This window comes from Engystomops pustulosus, chromosome 6, assembly GCF_040894005.1.
Source record: "Engystomops pustulosus chromosome 6, aEngPut4.maternal, whole genome shotgun sequence".
Taxonomy (NCBI): Eukaryota; Metazoa; Chordata; class Amphibia; order Anura; family Leptodactylidae; genus Engystomops; species Engystomops pustulosus.
This window is the reverse complement of record NC_092416.1, coordinates 58997828-59015096: the sequence shown is the minus strand read 5'-3', so window position 1 is coordinate 59015096 and position 17269 is coordinate 58997828. Positions and strand designations below refer to the sequence as shown.

At 41.2% G+C, this 17269-nt stretch overlaps 1 protein-coding gene across 8 annotated transcripts in view; it reads left to right on the top strand.

Annotated features, from left to right (window-relative positions):
• The window catches only part of ACOT7 (acyl-CoA thioesterase 7), a 145425-nt gene that overhangs the window by 59538 nt on the left and 68618 nt on the right, over positions 1 to 17269 (top strand). For all 8 annotated transcript variants that reach the window (XM_072156248.1, XM_072156246.1, XM_072156245.1 and 5 more), the window contains 2 exons: positions 5471 to 5562; positions 14583 to 14697. In XM_072156248.1, coding sequence (XP_072012349.1) covers positions 5471 to 5562; positions 14583 to 14697 — 207 coding nt within the window. The remainder of the gene's footprint in view (positions 1 to 5470; positions 5563 to 14582; positions 14698 to 17269) is intronic.

Genomic DNA, 17269 nt, shown 5'->3' with positions numbered 1-17269 from the left:
TTAAGTACTATAGATTAGAAGTGGTAGGGGCACAGGAATTGACTTTTCTCTGTTATTTTCTCCGGTGATGGTGCTGTTGTGGTGAAATGTGAAAATTGGTAATTTACTTTCCAGTAATTGTATTTTCTAGAACCATGACAGCACCATGGAATTACCTGTCCTGGTGTTTTCCTTGGTGATATTCACTTTTTCCTTTGCTCTCACCGTCACGGGTGAAAATAAAAAATACATATTGTAAATAGTTGTGTATATGTGTGCTAATAAAACGTTAAAGTCTCACACAGTCTTTGAAATCCACTGAGGCATGGAAGGAGGTGTAGAGCTTTAAGGTTTTCCTGACCCTGGGGCGGCCCCTCTCTCCAGTGCCGTGATGATTTCTGAAAAAAAAAAAATTGTAATTACCGGTAATTGTATTTCCTTTCAACTAAATAATAATATAAATACAAAAGTCTTTTGTGTTTTAGTATGAATTGTTAATGAAAACAAATTCTAACTCATTAAAATTAGAGTTGGAGAGTCCAAGCCCAAATCTTTATTAGCTGAAATGCACAAACTAAATGCAACCAAACTTTTCTCAATAAATGGTACGACTTTGCCGAAGATACTTCGTAGATGGTAGCAGGTTGGAGAGTTCCATAAATTTCCTCGGAGCACCATAAAGAGTGCTAGGAAGATTGTGTCCCATTAACATTTTCAGTTAGAGAGTGCAGTACCTACAGAATATGAAATGTTTGTGGACATGAAAAGTGTGTGTGTGTCAGAAGAGGAGAAGGATTTGTAATGCTGCTGAGGATTGTCTAGACTACTTATTACTGCGGAAAACCCTCAGCTCTCAGCAGTATTAGATCGGCACAGGTTCTTTATCCTTTTTAATTCTAGCCCATACTTGTATGTAATAAAATTTACAATTTCTCCATTGAATTTTGTACATGAAGAATCAATATTTATTACACTCTACTCTGTTCCTCACTTGAATGATTCCCCCTATGAAATTATGACAGGACAATAACTTACTACTCCTATTACTTCCCTATCAGGGGACTGTGGGTGGCCTCAGCTGCAGATGAATAAAACAAGCGGATTTATTGCAGGAGAAGCCGTCATATGAGTCAGTAAGATATTCTTGTAAATTGGAGACTTAAATGCAGATGTCTGTCAAAGAGAGGTCAGGATAAATGTCTTACCGAAGAATCTGATCACTATGGTAACATCCGATGGTGGAGATACTAGGAAAAAACACCTTTTTTCCTGGTATGAAAATAATACTCTTTGGCATAAAAAAAAAGCCTAGATCACATGATCAAAGTGTTTCCATTCTGCAGCTACAGTATCTATTTATATCATAGCTCTATCTTAAATACACACTATCTTTCTATGTATCAATCTAACTATCTCATATTCATCTATCTATCCATTTATTATACATCATTTCTATCTACATATGTATCTGTCTTCTCGCCTATAGAAGTGTGGGAGGCCCAGGTCACATTTTCATTACTTGTGTACCAGGCCTTAGGTCATCATCCTGCTGCTTTGTGCTCTCATTATTTCTATTAATAATTGCGCTTCTAGATAGAAGTTTTACGGCTTAATTTAATACATGGTAATCCTGACAGCAGCTCTTTATCAAGTCTGAAAATATCAAGCAAGCATAGCCTCTGGCAGCGCCCGCTTCCCCACCCCCCACACATTTTGTACATCCTTGTCCTATGCGCATTTCATATTGCCGCGCTATAGTATAGTTTAGCATAAATTGTTATATATTATATTAATAGCTTTTTTTCTTCATGACTGCTGACATCTTACAAATCTGTATACGGCGAAGAAGCGAATAATGTTATGCAAATTGTTTGTGTCATGAGATAAATTCATGGCACCTCCTTTATTGATTCTGTGCATAGTTCCCAAAATATGTTTGTAGATATTTTCGTATCCCCTTTGAATGACTTTTAAAAAGCTTGAACAGAAAATAGTGTTTCACATCTTTCCTCAGACTTGAGCGAAAATCAGTCATGTGTATAATCTAGTGCAACAAAATCCACTGAAGGCTGCCTGCACACAAACATGTACAAAGCGTGGTCTATTGTCCGCAGCCTGTGTCATTGGCTAATGAGGCCCACTCTCACGTTCATGACAGAAGAAGAGGACTGCCAGGGACACAATCATGGGAAGGATTAGTACCTGCTCCAAAATTTGAAGACCGGGCTATTGGCTCACACATCGGGCTATGGAAACCACATCTGTGAGTGTGTTCCCATTAAAATACAAGGGACCCTGTGCCAACCATTAAAAACAACAGCTAGCCAATGGCCAAAATGCATTTCATTGTGTGAATCTATCCTAAATCTGACTAAAAGCCAAATCGATTTCAAATGACTCCAACTGTTAAGCATCAATGCCTCGGCTTTCCCTCATTTTTATAAAGAAATTACTTTATTACTGCAAATTACTACTCACAGCGAAGGCCTTTTCCGTATTGGGCAGACATTGAGGCACATTTACTTACCCATCCCGTTGCCGCCGCCGATTCAGAATGTCCAACGAGGATTCAGAGCTGCCGCGATTCACTAAGATCGTGCGTCCAATATCCTTCATGTGTCGCTCACCCCGCTGAGGGTGCAGATCTTGCGACACAATTTGGTTTTTAAATTGTCCGAATCAGTTGTGTTGTCCGACGTCTATGCCCCCCGATTTGTGACGCATGCAAGCAGGCGCCAATGTGCCACAATCCAATCGCGTGCGCCAAAAACCCGGTGCAATTCAGGGCAAATCGGAAAAAAACCACGAAACCCGACCGAAATGCGTCTGACGGACCCTTAGTAAATGTGCCCCATTGTCTACTGTGGTCATCTGGTGCAAGTTGACACATCTTTGTGGAAATCTGGCCACAAAAGGTCAGGTTTATATTTCAGTATGGAGCTTTGGTGATATACAAGCAAGGCTTAAAATGAAATTGGAGCATGAAATATTGCTGTATGTGGAAAATAGGGCTAAACTTTTTGCCAGATTATCCTAGGAGAGAGTGGTATCTAGTTGACCACTTTGTAATAGCACTGGTCATGATACAAGTGATTTCTACCAGATTTCAGTTGCATTTGGTTTGTTACATCCTCACAATCGCTGGACAGTGTCCATTTCACCCCCGAACTAACACAAACCATGGAAAGCAAGAAAGGATGCTTATGATATGATTTAATTCCTATGTTAGCAGATGAGTTAATTAGCTCTTTTTATTATACTGTCAAGGGACATTCCTGTTTAATCTAAATTTCCAATTGAATTTTAATTAAAACTTTAGCGAGCAGTGCAGATTTAATAAATGTGCCATCTAAGACCTAGGGTACAGTGCCCAGGTACTTGAATTGCTATAGCCGTATAATGACACTCTGGAGGCTTAGGATAGGAGTTGGTGTTCTGGAGCAGAGCTTGCCTTGTTCTGTATGTATACTGCATGCTTATGTTGTAGATTGGAAAATCATTGCAAATCTGCATATTTGATAATCCAGCATAAGGTTACCATGTAATCTGTGACCAGCAGATACTTTTTTTCTCCAAAGAATTTTTATTCTACTTTAGAGGACATCTACCACCATGGTGAAAGACTGTATGGAAATGAGCCACACATGGGCTACAATCTTCATTAACACCTATGGAGCCTGGAGCCCCCAGGCTCATTTTCATACATTCCTTCCTCCTGGTGGTAGATACCCTTTAAAGAGTTTGTTCCAGATACAATCATTATTGCCTATCCAAAGAATAGGGATAGCAACCTGATTGGTGGGGGGTCCAAACACTAAGCAATGAAGCTGTAGGTCAAAATGGGAGAGCTGAGAATAGTCCAAGAGTAGCACTCGGCTAACTTCAGCACACTCGTAAAGGATGAATGACCGAGCACTGTATGGGGCTATTTCTAGAGCTTACATATACAGAGTATGAAGAGGTAGAACGCATGCTTGACCTGCTGACTCCTCAGTTCATGGGAAAAGGACCCCTATTCTTCTGACTAGTGGGGGCTTAAAGAGAACTTTTCACCACCTTACACATGTAAAGAGGATTATGTAATTCTGTAGGGGATGCTATCCAGATTCACGGGATTTTTTTCTCTAGACCACACGCTTGCGGTGATATCAGTCCCAGTATCTGTCCATTTGTAATCTGTGTTTGGTCAGAGAGGAGGAGCTGGGGCTGGAGGCACGTGTTATGGTAATCTTCTCTCATACTGTCAGTAGTGAGCAGTGTTTTTTTATGATGATCATCTAAAAGGGACCTCATTTTCACTAAAGACAGGTTGCAGAAGCCCATCACACTTGCAGTGCAAAAATGCCTCTGTGCCTTTTTTAAGCATTTGCATTACAATATAATTGTCTGTTATTACTTACCTTTGCATCCTGACAAAATCCTGGGGTGGGATTTGGTTTGGATGCATTTAAAAAAACAACATTTGACTTGTCTGTGTTACTCAGTCCTGAGAACCTAGCCCCCACCTTTGTGCTCCTGTACAGCTCCTCCCACCCCCACTGATGTAATCTCACCAGGCTGTGAGCTCTGTGAAGGAGCACACAGGTGGGGGCTAGGATCTGAGGAGTGAGTAACATCCAACTGCAGTGGAGATTCCAGATGCAAGGATAGCTTTCCTCCCAAGATGTTGTATATTGACGCTTAATATCAAAACAAATTTGTGTAAAAGAAAACTTCACTGGGGTGAAAGATCGTTACAATTGACTTCAGGCCTACATCTTTTCATAAATTAGCCACACACTACAGGACAGTACAGCCACAGTACAGGATGTTTAATGTAATGTATATGTACACAGTGATTCCACCAGCAGAATAGTGAGTGCAGCTCTGGAGTACATTTTCAAACAAAGGGTAGGCAAATGCTATATCAATCAGTGGTGGATAGAGTATATGGGGCACATTTATTTACCACTCCCAGGCGCGTTCCCCAATCCGAAATGTACGACTGGAATGCATCGTGCCACGATTCACTTAGATTTCCAGCATGTGTCGATTCCCCGATCAGGTCCGCCGGAGTTCACCTTCTTCTTCCTGGTGTATGAAAGTGCATGTCTTGCGACACAATTTTAAAGTTAAATTCCTTGCTCAGTCCGAATCTGTTGGATCGTTCGACGGCCCGCCCCCCGATTTCTGACGCATGAAAGCCGGTGTCATTCCGCCAAAATCCGATCCCTGCTGCACAATCCCTTTCTGAACAGCTATCACAGTGGGGCAAATATAGGGAAATATAAAAAAAACCTAAGAAAGTGCGTTCTGCGGACCCTTAGTAAATAAGCCCCTATATGTGCATGTCAGGGCTTAAAGTATTGTATGGGCATGGAGCTCATTGATCACTTGTAATCTTATTACTATTTTATTAAACAGTTGGTGGTATAATCGAATATGTACATTAATGGATATTGACAGAAAATATTAATGAGTATTATTGATTTCTTATTTTGTTTATTTGCAGGATCAAAAAGAGTGACCAACAGGGCAGCCCTGTGGTATGTCCCACTTTCCCTGACCAATGTGGACAAAATCACTGAAGTTCCTCCAATACAGGTACATTTTGATGTTCTAGGTTGTAGATCACTGGTGTCCAAACTTCAACCCCCTCGATAAACACAGTTTTTGATCTATGTGTGATGCTTTTAAATTAATTATTTAGAAACCTTCTTCTATTGTATGCAGCTTTGTTCATCCTGAGCTTTATGGTTCTTGAGTGGAATGTCACAACTATATTAAAGACAGACCCTCAGGCAAAACAGACAAAAATAAGCATGAAAATTGTCTATCTAAGGCTACATGCACACTGCCATGTGCCCGCCGCACCGTAGCACGGCGGGCACACGGCAGCGCGGGGAGAGGAGGAGGAGGTGAGCGCAGCTCACCCCCGCCCCTCTCCATAGCGATATATGGGCGCAGCGCCGTAATACGGGAAAAGATAGGACATGTCCTATCTTTTCCTAGGCTACGGAGCGGTACAGTGCCGCACGTGTGCTGCACCGTACCGCTCCCGTAGGGCGCCGTGAGCCCATAGAAGTGTATGGGGGACGTATATCGGCTGTACCTACGTCGGCTGTATGTACGTCCCCTATTCATGTGTGTGAATGCAGCCTTACAGTGTAAGCCTCCTCCATGTTCTGTAACAAGCTGGGAGACAATGCCCTTTATTTTACAATGTGCAATCTTTCTTATTACCCCCTATGAGGGTATTACTGATTAGTGGGGTTAGTAAGGAGACTCTTCATAGATTCTTCTGAACATTGAATGACTGCTGTGGATGTGAAGATAAATGAAGATAATTCAATCTTTGGACCGCGCTGTGGGTACAGGAAATTGCTGAATGGCTTTGGAAGAAATCCTTTGTGCAGCAGCTGCTAAAACGGATCCGTAATTGGCAGATGCATCGCTCCTAACACAGTAAATATTTCAGACGCTAAGGAGTCTCCAGAGATAAAATGGAGGACAATTATGTAACCAATGAAATACTTAGTCTTTTTAACCCCTTCACTTCTAACAGATATTTGATCCCATTAAAAGCATTTTGTACTCCCATTCTGTTTTAGCAGTTGAGTTTTTTACTTGACTTGGTTTTTATTTAGTGGTTTTATGTTTTTCCAGAATTGCTATTTTTTAAGGTAAATATAATTAAAATAATGTTCCTTTAGGGAAGTACTGTATAAGGTTTTCCTTAGGGAAAAGAGCTTGAAGATACTAGAGAAGGTTTATCAAAAGGGTCTTAGGGTTCATTCAGACGGGAATGATCTCACCCAGACTGGATCCCGGGTGAGCACAGGTGAGCGCTCTTCCTTCCATAGGAAGCTGGGAAAATATGCCAAAACATACGACATGTCTTATATTTTATGGTGCGGCCGGCCAACTCGCGTGTGCTCACTACAATGTGACCAGCAAATAATGCCCTCCGAACGTCAGTGTGATTGAGCCCTTAGTCGGTGCAGAAAACTCCACCGCTATATGTTGCATTTTTTTGTCACAATTTAGGCCGCACCCTTATGATGAAAGCCCTTCAGCAGTAACATGCACCATCTTTCCTTTATATTCCACATTCCTTGTTATCCCACTCCTATCTTTGGTAAAAAATAACTGCACAAAAAAGCTCCAAGTGAAAACATTTTCTTTATGGTACATAAATTATGACTGTTGTCCATAGAAAATGGAGACTTTGGTTAGGACACACAATGGGAGTAACCTGGTACAGATGCAATTGTAGTTGTTACTTTGTTTCTGTAAAAAGCCAAGTTTCACATCTTAGATTTCTTTCTTAGCCTTCAGTGTACTGGTGGACTTCTTTTGCCGCCCTTTCACTATTAATGCAAATTCCTGGATTTTGTGTTTTGAGACATTACCCATGACAATAAAAAATATGATTCCAGTAATTCGGGTTAGCTGTCACACATGGTCACACATAGATGGTCACACATTTATGTAGCTGGCAAAAGAAATGCAGTCATGAATAGCAAAAACTGACAGTGTGGCACAAAATCATAAGAGGATCTAGGTCAAGGTCCTTCAACAATTGCTTATACAATGTACACGAGTTGGATGTAAGAAAACGGCAAATATCGTGCCGTACAGAGAGGTCAAGAGTAAGAGCAGACATCACTGGAGATACTAAACTGAATTCAATGTAGATGGCGTTAATAGTAGGGACCTTACCAAATAGCCAAGGTCAAGAGGACCCGTGGGCATCATGTTTTATACATGTTCAAAAACATTAATATTAATAAGTTGATATTTTGTTCCTAACAACATAAGAATATCATCCAAGAAGAAATCATTTTGGTACATTCACCCATTGGAGTTTGTTAGCAGGAGCCAACACTATCATTAAGAAAACCTTTTGGAATTTGTGCTCAGAAAAGCTTTTCAGTGACAATGAAAGGCAGCATGAAACCCGAGCAAGCCGGCACCGAGGTTTAATTCTGTATTTCAGCCGGAAAATGGGCAAATTAATTGCATAATTGAGCTGAGCGGAATGAATTTCTGTGAGAGATGAGAGATTTTAGACTAGAGGGCTCGTTGGAATCTGTGTTTCGAGACTCATGTAGCTCAGTGCATCTACGTACTAGGGGTGGGGAGGTAAAACACATTGGGGCCATTTTGCCCCGGATTTTGGCGCACACGTTTGGATTGTGTTGCATCGGCGCCGGGTTTCATGCACCAGAAATCGGGGGGCGTGGCCGTCTGAAAACCCGACGGATTTGGAAAAACCGTGGTATTTTTTTTTAAATGTGTCGCTTGACACACACTTACATGCACCAGGAAGTGGATGGTGAACTCCGGCGGACCTCGGCGCAGCAGCGACACCTGCTGGATATCGGTCGCACGACCTTAGTGCATCCCGGCAAGCTCAGAATCAACATCGGACAACGCACCGTGGGATCGCGAATGGACCGGGTAAGTAAATGAGCCCTATTGTGACAATGAGGAACAGAGGGATAGACGGCAATCCCTAAATACATTTGGAGGAAAATATTAATGTTCTTACTTGAAGCATAGAAGTACTTTTTGTTAGTTGAAAGGTTTGTAGCTCATTGGTGTCCTTGGCATACCCATACCTAACGGGGAAAATTTACTAAGTTAGACAAAGTAAGACAGTTTTATACTGAGTGTATGATGCTGAATGATAAATCATACATAGTGCATCAAAAGCTAAGGCTATGTTCACATTATGTTTTTCGCCCTCCGTTGTAAGGATACATTGGGAGGATACATTCAAGGCAAGGCATACAAGGCAGTGATTGCCTTTTGTCAATGTTCATGGTATTTCCCCCAGTGATGTCACTTTCCTTATATGGACAGTAACATCACTGGGGAACACCAGGAGCGTACATTCAGTCTCTTTTAAGGGCTAATCCTCACGTCCTCGCAATCTTTTAAAAACTTTTAATTCCCTAATATGCAGATTTTCCAAAGAGGCTACTGGGGTGTAGAGTAGCCGGTCACTGCCCGAAGCCGGAGCTGCGCAGCTGGCAGGCTTTGCGGATGTGGGTGCGCAGCTCCCTCTTTTGCCCTGTGTGTCATCACTTATACTAATTATAAATCTTAAGGATATTTCATGTCTATGGAAAACCCCTTTCAGTGAACATTAACCCCAAAGGATCACTATACAGTAAGCACTTTGTTACCCCTAAAAGTATTAGAAGTATTCTTTGCGTTTAAAGGATAGCATAAGAATTTCATCATTTCAGAATTTCAAAACTTTAATAATTTATTATGCAACAGCTGGAAACATTTCCAGATTCCATGTTTAACCGAAATGAAATCTCTTCTGTGTAAATGAGCTTTTATTGTTAAATATTAGGACAGGAATGAATCTGGATGGGGAATGCAAGGGGCCAACCAAATTCTTGTAGCAGAAATCTGAAATCCATGTCTGCTCTTTAGTCCCAGTCTGATAATTTGTTTTTTTGGCCGGCTAAATTCCATTTTTCCATCACAGCCTTCACTTGATAGCTAAGCAGAAAAATACGCTTTAGTGGAAAATCGGATTAAAATTTTCCACTGCTGTAAACACAGGGGGTTTGTATATAGGAGCAAGTCATCTCACGTGTGACTCAATTATCACCACGTTAACATCCTGTGATGTATCTGTACATCTACATTGTATTTTTCTAACGGCTAAATATAGGTTTCATATCCTCACAATGACATAGTGTCCATAGACTGACTAAAGGTGATCTTAGTAGGGGAAATATTAAGAGAACCTATCACAACTTCAGTAACCCATCATTTGTTTTGCATTGTTAAACTGATTCTGACGAAGCTGGAATTATTTCAAGTCAATATTTTCAGTTGTCAAATGGACAGTGCATAACATCAGCTCCAGCATAGAATTGCCCACTCGAGAGTAGAGTTATCAATTGTAATAATTTCAGGGTAGTTTTAGCACACAATACACAGATCAAGCTCTCTTATGTCAGATGAGTGTTCCTGGCCCCACCCATCTGACAGCTGACAGTAGAGATCTGAAAGTCTTAACATTGAATGCTTGGGAATGGCACTGTTGACTGGCACCTATTAAAGGGTCCAAAGTTGAAAGAAGGAGGGCAAATTCAGACTATCATTGTAGCTTCTCTCCAGGTCCTCTCTGTACAGAAAGAATGGTGGTCCCAGCAGGATGAGCTCCAAAGATAATGCAGTTCTGTCAAAACCTTCTCACTTTTTCCCGCAGTTCAAAACAGCCAATGAAGTGTCGCTTTAGCTTAGAGCAGTATCTCATATGTTGCCTGGGACTGCTGGAAGATTCAGTGTTCGGTGACCTCTGTCCTGGGACCATGGCCTAAGTGCCCGCAGAAAGGGTTCCAAGTGCCACTTCTGGCACCCGTGCCATAGGTTCGCCACAACTGGTCTAGCCTATGCCAACATTAATTTCTGTGCATTATGCTGCTGAGAAGCTACTTGTTTCCCTGTATGTTTAGCAAAAATCTGCTGTTACTGAAGGGGGCATGATTGGCATGTGATGGGTAGAGAGTACAAGGCATGAATGTAAGATGTGTTTCCAATGTCTTTGTGGCATGTGTACAATGCATGAATGTAAGATGTGTTTCCATTGTATGAATACACACCCTACATTCATGCATTGTACACTTGCCACTGAATGTCTGTGTGGCACGTGTGCACCATATGGTCACACGTGTCCAGCATATGAATGGCAAGCAGGCTCGGACTATCTCACAGGGAAGCACGTGAGACCTTTTGGGACTTAGCTGTATCTTCTGGGATCCTTAACTATTGAGTGAACTGGAGCACAATAGTTACTCATCACATTCTCTATATACTTGAATGGAAATGTAGCCACATAAAGTATTTGGTGACTGGAAATCAATTTCTTAAATTGTGTCGATTAATGCTTTGGTGTAGCCCAGTCTTGTCACGTCTGGCATATGTATAAGATGTTTCCAGTCGATGCTGGAAGTGTGCATTATGTGTTAGTGAGTAGTATGTTAAAGGCGGCTACATAAATTATTTTTACAGGGGCTTCTGCAGTCACGGTTCCCCATGCTTCTTTTTTGCCATGGTATGCATTTGAAACATTCATAAGGTTCAGTAATAGAAAAGAACAACTGCTTAATTGTTCACTTCAACATTTGTGGTACTTAAAGGAAACCTACCTAATAAGGTAGATCCGATGGCAGGTTCCTTTACTAGGAACAAGTCCTATGCAAATGACATGAAGAGGTTACTAGGGCGTGGAGTACTCCAGTAGCCTCTTTGTAGCCTCCTACCCTATCTTCAGCGTTCAGCTAGCTGGAGCTGCACACCCTCATCCAAGAAGCCGATGGGTCTGCACATGCACAGCGTGCACGCTCAAGATTGCGTGGCCTCGGCTTCAAAAGCTCGTGCTACTGCGCATGCACAGACTCGGATGAGTGAAGCTAGGCTTCTGAAGATAGGGTAGGAGGGCTACTGGGGCGTGGATAAACTTTTTATCAAGATATTGGCCACTCAAGATTTTGAAATAAAAAGTATAGGACCCGTTCCTCGTAAAGGAACCTGTCATTGCATCTACCTTATTAGGTAGATCCATTATGGTAGGTTTCCTTTAAAGGGAACCTGTCAGGCACATCTAGCCCCCTAAACCGAAAGTCCTACCTCCTTTACTGTAGTGAGTTGCTCTTCATGATGATATTGAATTGAGGCAGTGTCTCCTGTGAATTATAAAATGATCTATGAACCCCCACCCCAGCCCCTCCTCTCTGCTTGGTAATTCTGTGAATAGAGTCAGCCTGGGGTTACTAAGCTTTCCTGAGCCAAGCTGAACACCTGTTTCCACCTCTGTCATTTTGGAAAACCCCCTGCATGCCTCCTGCACATATCACTCACACCCATTTCTGTGCTGCAGCTTAGCAGTTGGTTTGCAGGGGGTGGGTTCTACAGAGGAGGAAGGGGGCGCTGCAGCCGGACTCAGGGCAGCTCAGGAACACCCAGCTGACTCAGTTTAAAGGATTACACTGCAGAGAGGGGATTCATTTTATAATCCACAGGAGCCGCTCACTACACAAAATAAGGCAGGACCTTTGTTTTGGGGGGCTATATATACCTGACTAGTTCCCTTTAAGTAGCAATGGTATTTGACCAATTTGTGTTGTTTTTCTCAGTTATTTTCCTGGAATGCTGGTTTCTCTATGCAGACAGATGTAGCGCACAGATGTGAACTTTTGTTTTGCTTAGAAGTTTTCCCACCTTGTTCACTGTGTAAAAATGTGTTTTCTTTAATAGACAAAGTCAATAGTTTGACTATGTGTTATTTCTATTCTCATGGAGAGAAGTGTGATAGTACTAGAGCTGTGAGTCACTACTAGATGAGGTTTTGTTACCTTTACTATTCTGATTGTGACTCCTACCCTTCAGAAGAATAAAGAAGATGTGCTAATTACTTATTAGCACACATGGCTAGTCTGATGGCATAAAGGAGCCATATTGATTTGTATGCCACACACTTGTTGGAGAATGAAGGGGCTATTTTATGCAGTCACATTCAGTAAGAGGCTCCCATTAGTCCTGCATAATAATAACACTTTGTATTTGTAATATGGGACTGTAGGAGAATTTAATAGGAGATGAGAGGTAGATTGATGATAAATATGAAAGATAATGGGGCTCATTTACTAAGGGTCACGCTGCTCACATTCGTCAGACTGTGTACCTTTTTCAGCGATTTATATGACTTGGGCAGGTATTTAACTAGTAAAAAAAAATTAAAATGGGATCATTTTAAGAATTTTTTGTAATTGTCAATGTGTGGTTTTGTTTTAATATCGATGCAATAAAAGAGTAAAACTTTTTAATACATTCTGTGAGTTCCCCTGTTTGTAGGGTGTTTTGATTTAGGTTGGGGGGAAGTTACCCTTACTCCTATGTAGGACGTATCTAATTTGGGCCTTTAGGTATTTAACTAGTGTCTGCACTGGGATTTTGGCATACCCGATCTTATTTTGGCGCAGCTGCGCTGACGTGCTGTCAGTCGATCCAACTCGTTTGGACTGAGCGCGGGATTTAACCCCTTACCTACATGTGACGTAATACTACGTCTCATGCCGGGTGCGAATGCATGGAGAGGACTCACAGGTTGGGCCCTCTCCATAGCCAGTAAGTCTTTGCTGCATATTGCATCAAAGGCTTACCAATAACACCCGCAATCGGTGCCAGCACATTTTTTCACTGTGTTTAACCCTGTAACGGAAAATCGTGCCCAAAGTCGAAAATGGCACTTTTTTTGCAATTTAAAAAAAAAATTTTAATTCTATAAAAAGTGATCATAAGGTTGTACAGTCCTAAAAATAAATGTCATCAAAAGCCGCAACAAATGACACCTTCCAAAGCTCTGTACACCAAAGTCCAAATACCCCTAAAAAATTTTTGTACCGGGGGTTTTAATTTTTGTAGATGTATGAAAACATTAGAAAACAAATACAAATTTGATATCCCCGTAATCGTACCGACCCAAAGAATAAAGTAGACGTGTCATTTGAGGCGTACAGTGAAATCCGTAAAATCCAAGCCCACAAGATTACGGCACAAATGAGGGTTTTCACCAATTTCACTGCGTTTGGAATTTTTTTCCCCGCTTCCCAGTACACAGCATGGAATATTATATACCGCCATTTTGAAGTGTCATTTGTTAAGCATAAAATAAGCCATCACACAGCTCTGTACATGGAAAATAAAAAATTTATAGATTTTTGAAGGTGGGGAGGGAAAAATGAAATGGCAAAAACAAAAAAAGGGCTGCGGCGTTAAGGGGTTAACTTTCAAATTGCATCACAAGCCCTAGCCCTGACCTGCACCACTAAAAAGATGGTGAACTCTGTTGGACCTGAGCGGGTACACGACACATGATAGCGGGGCACAGTGCATTATCGTCTAACAATGCACTTTCGGTGAACTATAGCAGACGGCTAAGTAAATGTGCCCCAATGTAGATTTATAGGTTCATAAATTTAAAGTAGATTATATGTAGATAGATATGAGAAATAGATACAATAGAAGAGAGATAGAAGATTGCTTGACATAAGGATAGATAATAGATTGAAGATATATAGATAAAAAGAGAAAAAGCTAGATAGATAAATGGTTGGGTAGACAGATATACAGGTAGGCAGATAGACAGATGATAGATATATAAACAGGATCTTCACCCGTGCATTCAACCAAGGGGTCTTAAAAGAGCAATACATCCTCTGCCCACAAAAGTTCACATGCAGGGGGCCTATTTAGGACAGAGGGCCCTGGACAAATTCCCAGTTTGCCGCCTCCCTAACGCCTGACTATAATCTAGCAGGATTACAAGGCTGGTTCTCTCTTAGAGAGGGTAGAGTTAAGCTGAAAACATTACTCAATGATATTACCATATATCCTTCTAGGACAGAGAACACAGAAATATAGTGTAAGACCTATCGGAATGAGGGCAATCAGTCATGTAGTCTGCTTTTATATCTGTGAATTGTGTAGTTGTTTTCCAAGTCAGGTCATTCAACAACTGTGTTTCTTTCCTAAGATGCACATAAGGTATCATATCTTTTTACAAATGGTAGTAACATGAATTATTTTTGTAGTATGAGAAGCCCGAGCAAGAGATGGAAGGAAGAAAGAGGTACGAAAACCAGAAATTAGAACGTCTTGAAACAAAAGAGAGGAATGGAGAATACATTGTGCCTGTGGTTAACCCAAGTAAGAGGATTCTTTTATTTTTTTTCTTTGAAATCTATATAGCTGAAGAGTCTCCTCTAGGGCTGTCTAAACAGACCAGATGCCTTCTAGCCAAATAAATCTCAGTACCTTGAAAGCTATTATCAAAAACATTTGCTACTGAGTAAAAACACCTTTACCACAAGGTAAAACAAAAGAAGCCACAAATGAGATATGCTGATAATTGTGGAAGTAAAAAGTAAGAAATTCTACTTGGTGACATCCATGTGTATATCCTAGTCAAGCTCTTCTCATTTGAACCTATGGGAGAAGAACTCCTTCTCTTCCCAATAATAGTCTGTAAATTACAAGTCAAACACTAGGCCTGCTGGACAAATCTTGCCCTCCAACTCAGTTTATGTGGAACTTCTAAAAAATAGAAATGCAGTGCCCTAATGGACAGGGCCAGATCATTAGTGGAGCTCCTACTCCAGGCCCTACTATAGCCCTTGCAGACAAGTCTAATATGACATGCGTTTGTGTCACTTAGGCTTCATCCTTGCTGCCATAGGGCGCCATAGCAGCATTGCAACAGCTCTGTAAAGGAAACCATGAGTCTGAAGTGGCCCTCGACACAAGAGAGTTCCATTGTCTCCGTTGTGAAGCTTAAGAAGCACCTTGGCGGCTATTAGTAACGCTAATGAATGATGACTTATAAGAACCAAGCTTCTCTTGCAGAATTAAGTCTGTCTTATCTTCTGGTACTCAGTTTCATTGGATTTGTTCTGTAGATTTCTTTTTTTAGCCTTCCCCGTTTCTGGCTGAAGGCTGCAAGTCAAAAGATAAGTGTCCGTACGGCTACAAGGGACTTGTCAAGTTGTTATGTCTGCAGCCTTGACTGCTGTATAAAAGTGACGAGAAACAAATTGATCTAAGCAGTTTCCCTGCTTCGGAGACAAACATGACCTTTATTTTGTAGCTCGAGACCTTCTTGGTTCTGTTTGGTCAAAATCTATAGACACACTTCTGCCATTCAAATTAAGCAGCACACGTTTCTCTCTTTATCAGACAAATGCGAGGATGTAAGGCAAGAGGCAATCTGAAAGGGACGTGAAAATCATTTAAACTCTGAGGAATGGCTCGAAGATGATAACACTTTTGAATGGAAGATTTCGCTTCTCCTAAAAAGCAACTTTTCCCTCCCTGTTAATTTCACTTTGCTTTAAATTTCCAGCCCTGAGCAAGGATTCGGGCAGTCGTACGGATGTTGCTTAGCAACATTTCACAAGGGGTAAGCGAGTTGCTTTGGTCTTCACCCTGACAGATTGTCTTAGAGAGACATCGCTGTATTTCGTCATTTATTAATGGTTCCCAGTATTTATAAATTTAGTTCTAAATGGACTCTTATTACCCAGACATAAAACCCACCCTCCAAGGCCTTTTTCAGATAACCATCCAGAAAAAAGGGCAGACATATGGCGAGTTGTCTTTAGTTATATAGAACTCAAGGTTTCAAAGAGGTATTCCCATCATAGATATGATGATTGATATGTGCAAGTTCTTCTTCTTCCATTGGGGTTATTTATCATTAGGCGGATCCTTGGGATAATTCTTTGTCTGTTTTTTGGAGCTCCGCTGCCCATCAGTGGAGCCCTTTCATCATTGTTCTTATTCTCTACTTGCTATTCTCAAAATGCATAAAAAGGCCAGTACATACGTAGGGGACTAGAGTGACTATGCAAATTTTATAAAAAGTCGCAAGGGATGAATCTGTTTTGCACAGCGTTGCACAAGTAGAAGTTCTCAGTTTACACCAGAAAATTGAAGTGGCAGAAATTGTCCTGTCTGACTTTCGGTCAGTGACAAGTCACATAAAAACCTCAATGCAAATTGTTGAGGCTCCCATTGTAACTTTAACAGTGACTTACTCAACAAAGTGGGTCATCTGAATTTGTAAACTTGGGGTTCCATACACACTAATAATCCCAATAAACCTTCTAGGTTTAAATTAGGACATTAACAAATACACTACCGCTCAAAAGTTTGGGGTCACTTAAAATTTTTCTTATTTTTGATAGAAAAGCACATTTTCTTTCTTTGAAACTAACATCAAATGTATCATAAATACACTCTATACATTGTTAATGTGGTAAATGACTATTCTGGATGCAATATTCTGGATTCTGGTTTTTAATGCAATATCTACATAGGTGTATATAGGTCCATTTCCAACAACCACTACTTAATGGTACATTGTCTAAGTTTGAGGTATGTGAATCACACAGAAGAACATATGTGAGACCCAGAACAACTGAAGAGATGCTGCGCCATCTGTAATGGGGGAGATAATGGAGCAAAGTTACTTACCCGGTCTTGTCGCGGTCCCAGATCCGGACGGTCTGATAAAGATGAAGTCCGGCACGATTCACATAGCTCATGCGCCCGATTTCCTGCATCTGTCGCTTCCCCGCTGAAGTCTGCCGCAGTTCACCTTCTTCTTCCCAGTGCTTGTAAGTGCATGTCTTGCGACACAATTTGAATTTTAAATTCCCATGCGTAGTCCAAATCCGTTGGGTTGTCCGACGGCCACGCCCCCCATTTGCATCGCATGAAA